At 39.9% G+C, this 13,122-nt stretch overlaps 1 protein-coding gene across 7 annotated transcripts in view; it reads right to left on the reverse strand.

The window, feature by feature from the left end:
- FRMD4B (FERM domain containing 4B) overlaps positions 1 to 13,122 on the reverse strand; it is a 365,056-nt gene that overhangs the window by 73,281 nt on the left and 278,653 nt on the right. For all 7 annotated transcript variants that reach the window (XM_088831932.1, XM_055414295.2, XM_055414297.2 and 4 more), the window contains 2 exons: positions 4,735 to 4,791; positions 3,928 to 3,950 (listed from right to left, as the gene is read on the reverse strand). In XM_088831932.1, coding sequence (XP_088688058.1) covers positions 3,928 to 3,950; positions 4,735 to 4,791 — 80 coding nt within the window. The remainder of the gene's footprint in view (positions 1 to 3,927; positions 3,951 to 4,734; positions 4,792 to 13,122) is intronic.

Genomic DNA, 13,122 nt, shown 5'->3' on the forward strand with positions numbered 1-13,122 from the left:
ATAGTGTTAACTTAAAATACTCTGAAGGAAAGAGGGCAGAAACAAAATAAGGAGGAGGATTGTTGTTTTAAAAGGCATTCTAGGGAGAAGAATTTGAACATAGCCATGATGGCAAAACAGTATAGGGTATGTAAAGAAAAGAGAAGAGAGTCAGGAGCAAATAATAAGCAGTATGAATGGTAGAGCATGGGCGGTTAAAATGCCTTAATGCAGATTATATGGGGCCTTGAATGCCAGGTTAGGGTTTTGGAAGGCGGATGTCTATGCAATGGGAAATAAGAGATGTGTGGAAGTCAACAACAACGATCACATTTATGTCTTAGGAAGATAACAGGGGGTTATGTGTGGGTATTATGTATACAGAATGGAATCAGAACAGATCTAGGAACTCATTATGTGAGTTTGGCCTAAAATTTCCATCCATTAATTTGTTAAATGGTGATGATAAAACTGTGGTGGGAACTGAATGAAATCAGGCATGGACTATTAAAATAATGTTACAGAAAGCAGTCAAACAATCAACACACACATGCATACTTTTACAATCAGGCTGACTGGAGGAGACTGACGGCTGAGAAAGCCGGCGTTCTGATAGAGAGAAGGAAAGGGAGCTGTCTGAGGTGGAGGAGAAAGGTGGGAGGGAAAAGGGAAAATCCCGAGAGGTGATTCAAGAGAGAAAGAGCTTATACAAGGGGAGGCAGCGGGGGAGTTGGTCTGGGGGTTGGGATGCTGGTGGGTTCAGCTTTAGAAATGCTAAATTTGAGAAAGAATGAGATATTTACAAGGAGTGGGTGGCCCAGAGCAGCCTCAAGAATTAGGTGTTCAATCAGTGTTTTAATTAAAAATGCCACCTGGCTCTACTCCATGAGGGTAGTATTTGAGGATCTTTATTGATCCATAATTAAACCTCAGTGAGCAAACTCAGTGAAGTTCTAAAAGCCATGGCATGTAAGCCAAGAGAGATGTGGAGTTCAGAATTGTCACCGAGGGAGCTCTGGGTAGAAAAACAGATTCTCTGGAAGGAATCAAGGAAGTATCAGGCATGTATAAGTTCCCTTTCAGCACTTCATACTTTACCTCCTTTGAGGAATTTCCCTTTGCTTGTTCCCACTGGAGAAACATCACTTAGAAAAATAATCACAGATAACTCCAATCCCAGTTACACAAAGATGTTCATCAAAGTATTATTTATATTAGCAAAAAAATGGGAATCAATTCATATTTAAGACAACAGAGGAGTGGTAGATTATGTCCATCAATTTGATGGAATATGAAAGTGGCGACTGGAGGAACCATTCTAAGCACTTTATATATATTAATTCAATCAGTCATCATAGCAATTCTATGGGGTATATACTAATAAAAGCCCTATTTTACAGATGAGGAAACTGAGGCTTGGTAAATTTAAATAACTTGCTCAAGATTGCACAGGTAATAATGGGCAGACCTGGGACTTCAGTGAGGCTGTCTGGTTCTAATGTCTTTTTGCTCTAAACAGTACGTAACATTGCCACAAATGCTACTTTTTATTTTTGCCTGATTTTCCTAAATTAGTTTTATAACAAAACTTTGGAGGAAAAATATACCCTCTCCATTCAGGGGAGGAGGAGCTCAAATAGGGAAGGAGTGGTGACAATGAGCAAAAATTCTGCTTCTTTATATACCCAATGACAAAAGCTCGTATTTCCTATTCTTTCAATCTCATCAGCAATAACTAATGCTCGTACAACAAATTATAATCTACAAAGTCCTTGAACCTATTCATAGCGCCAAAACTACCGGGCCAAGTCCCATTTTCCTTACTCCCAATTTACAGATGAGGAAATTGAGGCTGAGAAGGAGCAGAGGGCTCATTCAATGTCATGGTGCTGGTTTCATGATTCCCAGTCCCAAGCTCCTTCTAACTACTCAGCATGGTTCAGACAATTTCAAAACATTGTCCACCATTTCTTTAATAATCACTCAGGAAAGCACCAGGAACACACTGAAATTAAGGAAAATGACTGACTTGGGTTTGGCCAGACTAACTCTCCAAACTTGACATCTTAGGACTAAAAGGTCTGGGCTACATTCTTTTTAAGACTTCTGCCTCAGGCAAGCCATTTTCCCTAAAGGAGGTTTGTGGAATCAACCTTTTTCTTTTTCATTCTTTCCCCTGCCATGTGATTACAGCTTCTTCACACCCGTGTAGGTCCCAAAAACCTCTTCAGAGGTTGCCAAGAGATGGGACAGGATGATGATAATGAAGAGGGAAATAATGATACTTTAACAGTTAATAGTAACAGCCAAAGTGTATAGAGAGCTTGCTGCACACTAGATACCGCCCTGGGCAATGTTTCCATACAGTTAATCTCACAAGAGACCTGGGAAGGAGGTGCCATTATCTTGATGGGGAAATGAGGCTCAGAGGGTGTCCATCACATGCTTGACCAGGAGAAAGTGGGGGAGGAAGGGTTAGCAGTCCACAGACAGTGGAGTCTGAGTTGTTGGCCCTGAAAGCCCTCATTTATAAATCAACTTCAGACTCAGCCCCTAGCGAAGGAATTCCTTGCATATCTGATCTTCCTAGGAAATATGGCTCCTCCAGGGAAGACAAGAGTGGAGAACACAGCCGCTCTTGATGTTAATGACCTAGAGACTAATTTATCTTCTTTTTATGCCTTGACATTTTCTTTTAATTAAAAAAAAAATTATCAAGGAAGCTATCAGGGAAGGTTTGCTGGAGAAAGAATAGGCTACCCGCTCCAGTATTCTTGGCCTTCCCTTGTGGCTCAACTGGTAAAGAATTCAACTGCAATGCAGGAGAACTTAGTTCAATCCCTGGGTTGGGAAGATCCCCTGGAGAAGGGAAAGGCTACCCACTCCAGTATTCTGACCTGGAGAACTCCACGGACTATACAGAGTCAGACACAACTGAGTGACTTGTGCTTTCAGTAATTTTTATGATTCCTTCAAAGCTTATTTACTAACCTAATTTTTTTTTTTTTAATCACAAAACAGAGCTAAAAGGAGAGTGCAGTGAGTGGATCGTGGCATGTTAAATGGACGCCTCAGTCATTCTACCAAATTAAATGGGCAGATGTGGAAAGTGCACAAGTTTCTGAAGTGAAGCGTGACTGTGACTGCAAGTTTTCAGGTCTGGAAGGCATGATCTGGTTATCAGTCTGTTAAGGAGCACACTAGTCAAAGACTTGGCAGGGAATGAATACTAGTTGATCTGTAAATAATCTACTGGTAAAGTTTACCCAGAGTGGAACATTAACACGGTAGAGGTGAGGCTTTCAGCCGGTCATCAGCCTGTGAGCTGTTTTGAATTGGAGGTCTGGCTTCCACCTTTAACCCTTTCTACTACTCCAACGGCAACTATTTCATTAAAAGAACAGAATGGAGAGGACAGAGGAGGGTGAATTCAAATATAAACACTCTCTGATGATTTGGCCAGTTAGGCAGTTAGGACCAGTAAGTGTCCCAGTGGCAACAATACAACTCTTAGGTCAAGTGTATGAAGGGTGAGGCCCCTTCAGGGCAGCTGCAAAAAGAAAGCCCCTATTAATCCCTTAACTAAGCAGCTGATGGATTTAATCTTTTTGTGCTTATAGTATATCTCTTCTAACACAGGATTAGTATAAGTTTAAAAAATCAGCATGGGTTACACAAGCTTTTTATAGATTTTTTCATTTGCTAACAGATGACAGAAAATAGAACTTTGGAGCATTTCTGAGAACAAGTCCTGTCACTCCAGCTTGGAAAGCTTCATTGCCTGGATTCATTCACAAAAAGAATAGGTTTCTATTTGAAGAGGAAAGAGACCTCCGTCTCTCGCCTAGGGATCTACTTTCTTTTGATTTTGGATCCATTGTTATTTAAAATAGCATTAAAAGATTCAGTGAGTTATTTAGCATAGTTATATCAGAAAAGGAACCATACCTGGTGTAATCCCCTTTGGCTTCCTGAAAAAAAAAAAAAAGATAGATGATCAGTTTGTACTGATGTTAATCAAGCTAAAAGAATTTTTATTCTTGATCATTCTTCACTCTGAAAATGACAGTTTTGTTTCAATTTTTTTTTTCACAAGGAACATTTTCCCTATTTACCACCACTGAGAAAAATGTGGCATTTAAGACATTGCTATTACTCATTAATTTTTCTTGTTTTTAACAGACAAATCTATCTGAAAACGCATAGATGATTATTTCTCCTTTTAAGTTTCAAAGATCACGTGATAAATGCTTGTCTACCAGAGCAGCACCCTTTTTAGTTTGGATGCAGACCTTTTAAATCATTACACAGATAAACCAACACATGCCATTTACTTTCTTTTTTAAAACCAGCATAGAACCCACTGTTTTTTCTACTATGCATGCCTTTAAGAATTAAAGGGCTCTTTAACTCAACCTCAAGAAAAAGTATACAAAAGTTACTAAATTTAAATGCAAATTACAGCTGTTGTGACAACTGCCGCCTCCCAAATTCAAGTCACCCAGAGCTCTTTGCCAGGAATATGGTCTTAACGCTCCTTCCTCAGTGAAGTCTAAATTTCATTTTCTTCTGAGATTCACAGTGCCACATTCTGCCTCATCAACAGAAAACGGTGGCTCACATTTTATTCTGGCAAACAACCAGGCGACTTTAGACCAGTAGCTACTGGCCTATGCGAAAGTTTCAGAATTTCAGGCAGTTCACAAAACCCAACAAACAAAACGAGCGGGTAAAAAGCGGTTCGTCAGTTCTCACCTGTAAAATGAGCGCCGCTAACCTGAAGACGGTTTCGCTGTCTACTTCGATTTGCCCCTGTCGGTGGAAAAGGAAAGCATCACTGAACACAGGCTGCCCTAGGTCGGAGCAAATGGCTGTGGAGTTCGGGAAGCTGTCACAGCTTGGCACCTCCAGTTTACGATCAAATGCAGATCATACCATTCCAGAGGAAAGGGAGGGGGGCGTGGAGAGACGCATCCAGGGTTAAGGGGAAGCGTGTGTGTGTGTGTGTGTGTGTGTGTGTGTGTATAAAAGAGAGGGAGAGTGCGCGCTTTAATTAGCTGTGGGAAATAGTGTTTTGAGAGCAGTATTCTGGAAGGAACACACATGACTGAAAATTCAGACAGACTCTAAATGAATGAATAATTTTTATCTAAGTTCATTTTTACGCTCTGATTTTCTTAGTTTGTTCAGTGTTTTCCTGCATCATAGCAATTATTTTGGTACACATACAATGCAAATATTATTTAAAATGTAAGTTCCACTTCTGTGTCAATGAGACTATTGAATTAATATTTATAGTTTTATAGAGAAATGTAAAGCTTTAAGAACCAGTTACAGCAAATGCTTAAAAGACTAAAATTGTTTTTTTATACTGAAGTTTGATGAATCTTAATTTATCCTTTTTCCAGTATTTTATTTTTTAAGATCCCAAAGAAGAATAGGAGTTTGAGGCTGTAATTAACAGGAATACTTACTCAGGAAAGGATGAACAAGTGTGTATGTGGTGGGGTGGGGGATTGCCTCTATCAATAATACTCACATATACCTTTATTTTGTTAAATGTGATGATATAAATAAATACCATTATTGCATTGTATGATAAATTCAACACTGAGTAGTAGACTAGGGTCCTTATTTAAAAAACAATTTTTTTTTTTGGTAAGATGCTAGCTTATAAGCATCACCACATGCTAAAACAATTCCATATAACCCTCTCCTGGTGTAAATCCTGTATAATTAGTACTTAGACTGCGTAGTGTTTAAGAACGCAGGTCTGCAAATTGCCCTGCACTTTTTCTTTCTCCTTTCTACCCGTTGAATCTGGGCTGAAGAGTTTTGTAATTACACCAAGAGTATCAGTGGTAAGTAATTTAGTAGTTTTAAGTAAAAGCACGCTAGGTAGGTTTATAGGAGCAGTTAGCTCAATGAGAATTTCTAGAAGGTTTATGCTTTTCTCTCAAGTATCCAAATGATTTGACTGGGCTTCTCAAAAAAAAAAACTAGTAACAACAATTCTTTTAGAACTCATAAAATAAAAAATACAACCCCCAAATCCGGGATATTACAATATCAGCAGTGATAATTATCTGTGTTTCCCTTCTATTACAGAATGAAAACAAATTAACTTCATTTTCCAACATCTAAGTATTCCTTCTGAAACCTGAGGCAGAAGATCTGCTTCAAAGTTTTTTGCTTCAAAAGCTGACAGGCCCAGAGCCTTGGAATTCAAAGCTCGCCTATAATCTCTAGAAGCAGATTATAAAATCAAAGAAGCCAGGTTGATTGCAGAAATCAATCGCCCTCTGTCTTTCAGGCAAGAGACAGCGGTTTTCTAATCTGGTGAAAGATGATGAAGCAGTTAATCCAACAGGTGAGGAAGGTGCTGATCAAGATTTAAATTTTAGAAAGGCTGAATCCCTTCTCTTCAAAGAAAAAGAAACTCATGCATAGGGAGGGGAGCTTCCAGGGAGGGCTAAAAAACATCTTTGAGTCTGAAATTAGACCGGACCCCGTTAAGTCAAATTTGTCTTAAAATTGGAGAGAAGATCAAGTGTGTTAGTTCAAATACTAAAAAAAACAACACCTAAAGATTAATAAAATATATTGAAAATTATTGCCAACTTCTCTGCCACCCTGTGACCCCTTTGCTTCATCAGAATCTTAGATGAGTCATTTGAACAATATTTTACACACCAACTTTTCAATTTAGTAAATGGAAGTTCAGCAGATAAAAAGACCTTAAACAGATACTTTTAAGGAAGCTGCCAAATATTTCTCTAACTTAGAAGAGTCATTAAATATTACAAATGCTGAAATAGGAGCTGAGGTATGAAAAGTACCAGGCTGGGACAGCTCTAGAAGAGTAGGGAGGCAAATATGAACCTCACTGTGGGTTTTTTCACCTACACAGTTCAGTTCAGTTCAGTCACTCAGTCGTGTCCGACTCATTCGACCCCATGGACTGCAGCACATCAGGCCTCCCTGTCCATCACCAATTCCCGGAGTTTACCCAAACTCATGTCTATTGAGTTGGTGATGCCATCCAACCATCTTATCCTCTGTTGCCCCGTCTCCTCCCACGTTCAATCTTTCCCAGCATCAGGGTCTTTTCCAATGAGTCACTTCTTCGCATCAGGTGGCCAAAATATTGGAGTTTCAGCTTCAACATCAGTCCTTCCAATGAACACTCGGGACTGATCTCCTTTAGGATGGACTGGCTGGATCTCCTTGCAGTCCAAAGGACTCTCAAGAGTCTTCTCCAACACCACAGTTCAAAAGCATCAATTCTTTGGCACTCAGCTTTCTTTATAGTCCAATGCTCACATCCATACACGACTACTGGAAAAACCACAGCCTTGATGAGATGGAGCTTTGCTGGCAAAGTAACGTCTCTGCTTTTTAATATGTTGTCTAGGTTGGTCATAACTTTCCTTCTAAGGAGTAAGCGTCTTATTTAATTTCATAGCTGCAATCACCATCTGCAGTGATTTTGGAGTCCAAAAAAATTAAGTCTGCCACTGTTTCTACTGTTTCCCCATCTATTTGCATCAAGTGATGGGACCAGATGTCATGATCTTAGTTTTCTCAATGTTGAGTTTTAAGCCAACTTTTTCACTCTCCTCGTTTACTTTCATTAAGAGGCTCTTTAGTTCCTCTTCACTTTCTGCCATAGGGTGATGTCATCTGCATATCTGAGGTTATTGATATTTCTCCCGGCAATCTTGATTCCAGCTTGTGCTTCTTCCAGCCCAGTGTTTCTCATGATGTACTCTGCATATAAGTTAAATAAGCAGGGTGACAATATACAGCCTTGACGTACTCCTTTTCCTGTTTGGAACCAGTCTGTTGTTCCATGTCCAGTTCTAACTGTTGCTTCCTGACCTGCATACAGTTTTCTCAAGAGGCAGGTCAGGTGGTCTGGTATTCCCATCTCTTGAAGAATTTTCCACAGTTTGTTGTGATCCACACAGTCAAAGGCTTTGGCATAGTCAATGAAGCAGAAATAGATGGTTTTCTGAAACTCTCTTGCCTTTTTGATGATCTAGTAGATGTTGATCTCTGGTTCCTCTGCCTTTGCTAAAACCAGCTTGACCATCTGGAAATTCATGGTTCACATATTGTTGAAGTCTGGCTTGGAGAATTTTGAGCATTACTTTCGTAGTGTGTGAGATGAGTGCAACTGTGCAGCAGTTTGAGCATTCTTTGGCATTGCCTTTCTTTGGGATTGGAATGAAAACTGACCTTTTCTAGTCCTGTGGCTACTGCTGAGTTTTCCAAATTTGCTGCCATATTGACTGCAGCACTTTTACAGCATCATTTTTTTAGGATTTGAAATAGCTCAACTGGAATTCTATCACCTCCACTAGCTTTGTTCGTAGTGATGCTTCCTAAGGCCCACTTGATCTCACATTCCAGGATGTCTGGTTCTAGGTGCGTGATCACACCATCGTGATTATCTGGGTTGTGAAGATCTTTTTTGTACAGTTCTTCTGTGTATTTTTGTCACCTCTTCTTAATGTCTTCTGCTTCTGTTAGGTCCATACCATTTCTGTCCTTTATTGAGCCAACTTTGCATGAAATGTTCCCCTGGTATCTCTAATTTTCTTGAAGAGATCTCTAGTCTTTCACATTCTGTTGTTTTCCTCTGTTTCTTTGCACTGATCACTGAGGAAGGCCTCTTATCTCTCCTTGCTATTCTTTGGAGTTCTGCATTCAAATGGGCATATCTTTCCTTTTCTCCTTTGCCTTTAGCTTCTCTTCTTTTCACTGCTATTTGTAAGTCCTCTTCAGACATGCTTTTTTGCATTTCTTTTCCATGGGGATGGTCTTGATCCCTGTCTCCTGTACAGTGTCACAAACCTCCATCCATAGTTCATCAGGCACTGTCTATCAGATCTAGTCCCTTAAATCTATTTCCCCACTTCCACTGTATAATCGTAAGGGATTCGATTTAGGTCATACCTGAATGCTCTAGTGGTTTTCCCTACTTTCTTCAATTTAAGTCTGAATTTGGCTGCTCCAGCCACCTACACAGTGGCCCCAACACAATTGTGGTGGAGGAAGGCACCGGGGGGATGCAGAGGTAGGATCCTTGAAAAGTCTCATTCCAGGAGGAGAGGACAGTGCCTGGTTTGCAAAGCCCCACATTCTTTTCCACATCTTAGCCCCCACCTCACCTTTCAGTTAACCACTGTCCTGGAAATCCAAGGCAACATATTTTAAGTTCCAGTACTTATTGTCAAGGTTATCTGACCTGTGCGTGGAGTTCATCCCAAACAATGGATGAACCAAGAATAATACGATTTTGCCTGGTTCTCAGTGCTTTCATATGGTGAAACTTAATTAAGACTTATACAGAACTCTAGAATTTCATGCCTGAAGGGTAAAAGTTCTTTAGAAACTGCAGTCTATTCTTGGAGAGAACATTTCTTTTACTTACAACCATGGCAACAGAGGTAACCTTATAGGTACTGTGCAAGCTAACACTTGAGAAAGGGATCACCTCAAAGACAGGGGTAATGGGATCCTTCAGTGGGTTTCCATGACTGTCAAGGATAAACAAAGAGAAGTGGAGGTGTGAGTCAAATGATGTAGCTGAATGCATAGAGGTAACATGAAACAGTACCCAGTGCTGGGGCTACACTCCCACTGCTAATTTAACTGGATTATGGATTTCATCACTAGGTCGCTGGGTTCAGGCTCCACTTTGGACATCTTATCCTTGTCCTTGGCTTGTTAGCCCAGTTGACCAAGACATCATGCTAATGAGGTGAACTCTAGGTTTTGATTCCCAAGTAGACGAACAGAATAAAAGAAAGTTTTAGAACTTGCAAGGTAACTTAGTGAAAACATGACTCCTGCGATTTCACATCCTCAGTGATGGCACTGAGGAACAGGAACAAGAACTGTACTACTCAATCTCCCAGCAGATGTTGCCTCTGCGCTCTTTCTGCTCTACCATGCATTAGTTCACTTAATTAGCTATGACTCCAGTGCAAATCTCACCAGGAATCTTCTAAAAGCATGCTTCTGGTAAAAATGCAATCAGATGAGGCCAGCAAAATGACTCCAATGCCACTTACACTGTTGGTAGGACAGCAGGTCACCATCAAACACACATATTGACAGTAGAATGGGAAAGCTATTCCTGAAGACCTATTCTGCATTTTCTGTATTGATACAGTCCTCCATATATTCTGCACTATAGCAGTGAACATTAATAATCTGGTCACAGATGTTAGGATTGAGAACTACTTGAAAAAATGTTGAGAAATCCCAGTTTGTTTCCAAGTCTATTACTTTAGGGTTAAATCTACAAAAAAAAAAAAAAAAATTAACTTGTAGAACATCAACAAATAAATGTAGAAGAAATGAAATAGATAAAAAAATTACTGTTTGCAACAATTATAGAACTGATGTACTGATTGATGCAGTATTGATGCAGGCAATAAACTTCAATAAATAAAAATAATGATTGGTTTTTTATGTATATTGATATATATATTATATATTCAAATGCTATTCATTTGGTATATATTCAAATGCTAAGAAAACCAAGTAAAACCAATTTTATAAGAAAATCTAAAAAAAAAAATTGGGTGAAAATTAGAAGAGAAACAGATCAGAATATTTACATAATCACAAAGGATTACTCCACAGGGGAAAATTAATTACAAAGGGGAAAACAGTAATTCTTCAATGGTGAAACCTGACAAGTACTATCCTACCCAAGGGATGAGATATCACCAGTAATTAGGAAAACCAGCATCATGTGCCTTCTGATGATATGTACTGAGAAGAATGTGTGTGTGTGTATGTGTGTGTTAGTTGTTCAGCTGTTCTAACTCTTTGCAATCCCATGGACTATAGCCCACCAGGCTCCTCTGTCCAAGGAATTCTCTAGGTAAGAATAAGCCATTTCTTTCTCCAGGGGATCTTTCAGACCCAGGGATTGAACCCAGGTATTCTGCACTGCAGGGAGATTATTTACTACCTGAGCCACAAGGGAAGCCCTGAAAAGGATGTAACTTCATCTATATACAGCGCTGTTCTAGTACATGTAAATGTTTCACAACCAGAAATGGGAAAGAGGGTACAAGAACTGATTTGTAGAATTTATTTATTTCCATGAAATCAACATGTAAACATTCCCACCATAGTGGATTTCAAGCTGTCATTATGGTAATACAGAACATAGCATTGGGAAGTTATGTGAGAATTGGCTCTCATAGCTGGTACTGACTGACTCCAGCACACTGCTGCCAAAAATATATCACTAGATCTAATTATGAGGAACCTTAGGACAAACATCTGGCCCATACTCTTCAAAAATGTCAGTGTGATGAATGCTGAAGAAAGGCTGACCAACTATTTGCAAGCAAAGAAGGTTAAAGTGTTCTAACGACTAAATATTGTGTATTACATAAAATGCTGGATCAAGAGGGAAAGCTGTTATAAAGGTACTACTGTTATAAAACTGAACTGCATGTTAGGCAACATATAGGTTCAAGGTTAAGTGTTTTGAACATGATCACTGTCATATGGTTCTATAAGAAATGTTCTTGAGCCCAAGAAATACACCGTGAAATATTTAGGGGCTCTTGCCTGGAGAAACCCAGGGACAGCGGAGCCTGGTGGGCTGCCGTCTATGGGGTCGCACAGAGTCGGACACGACTGAAGCGACTTAGCAGCAGCGGTGTAACTTACAAATGGTTCAGGAAAAAAAATGAAACACATGTGGAGGTGTGTGGGGGAAGAGAGAAACAGTACAAATGTGGAAAATGTCAACAATTGGTGAATTTGGCTTGGCAAACATACTGGCATTCTTGTGCTATTCGTGCAACTCTTCTGTAAGTTTGAAATTATTTCAAAATAAAAAGCTTGTTAAAAAAAGGATGTATTTTCCTGGAGTGTTGGATATCTATTTGTTTTGACTTCCTTTCCCTTCCACCCCGACTTCCCCCTGCCCCCACTTTCAGACCATCCCATTCTTTTGGAGAACTGCTTGCTTCCTTCCTCACTGGATCTAATGGAAATACAATCATCCGTCTGTGGGCAAGAGATGGAGGATGGTTCAAAGACTTCTCCCTAGGGATTTTCCAAATTAGAACTAAGGGATCTCTCTGGTGATGAATGACAATGGGAAGATGTGGACCAGAGACAATCAGTGACTGTAGATGGACAGAAAGAAGCGTCTTAATGTTGGTAGTCGACTGTACCCACTGCTAGGCTGGGCCAGACTTCAAAGTCTGGTTAAAGTTCAAAAACTGTAAAGAATGATACCTTGTTTGCTACCTACATGATCTTACCTTGATTTACTAGTAACCCTGCAAACAGTGAGATGAACTAGTGGGATAAGGATACAAATGAATGAGTTGGTACTAGAGGATCCTGGGAGCCTCTCTAATACCTTCTGTGGACACGTCTACATGGAGGGTGGATTCCGCCAGGCCAGAGAAACCAGAGCAATTGGCTGACTACTTTTGTATACAATCAGGCAGGGGAGGGTCCAGGTCAACACTTAATACCTACCTACCATCTAACAAGACAGTTCTCGCTAGGCCATAAAAACTTTCCTGGTGAACAGTGATAGGAAATAAAATTTCCTATTTTCTAGGAGTTATCATGCCCCTAAAGGGCCAGGCCATAAATACCACACTTGCACTCCCTCCTCCCCATGTGTAAATAAACCAGTATTTTCTCCTTTTTCATCCAAGCTGATCGTGAGAGGCAATGTCCACAGAGGAATAGTCTCAGTGAATATTGTTTCCATTCATTCTTTCAGACTGAGCACAGTACAACTAACATTTTGAGTTAGTTAATTTCTTCATGGGGGTAGGTGGTCTGTCCTGCACATTGTAGAGTATTAAGCATCGTTCCCAGCCTCTGCTCACTAGGTTCCAGTAGCAGCCTCCCCCAACTGTGACAACCAAAACTGTCTCCAGAGTTGCCAAAGGGTTCCTTTGGGAACATGAATTGAGAACCACTGCTCTAGATTCACTAAGTTTATTCCTAGATTAAGCTAGAATCATCAGAAACCTACAAACCAGAACCAGAAGGATTTCCCCAGGTAAAACTCTTTTTTCTTTTTAAACTGTGTTCCAGCACCACTCCTCGGGCTTATGTTGAGAAACAAAATAAGAA

Source organism: Moschus berezovskii, chromosome 24, assembly GCF_049115385.1.
Source record: "Moschus berezovskii isolate FMDL1 chromosome 24, NW_MosBer_1.0, whole genome shotgun sequence".
In the NCBI taxonomy this organism is placed as follows: Eukaryota; Metazoa; Chordata; class Mammalia; order Artiodactyla; family Moschidae; genus Moschus; species Moschus berezovskii.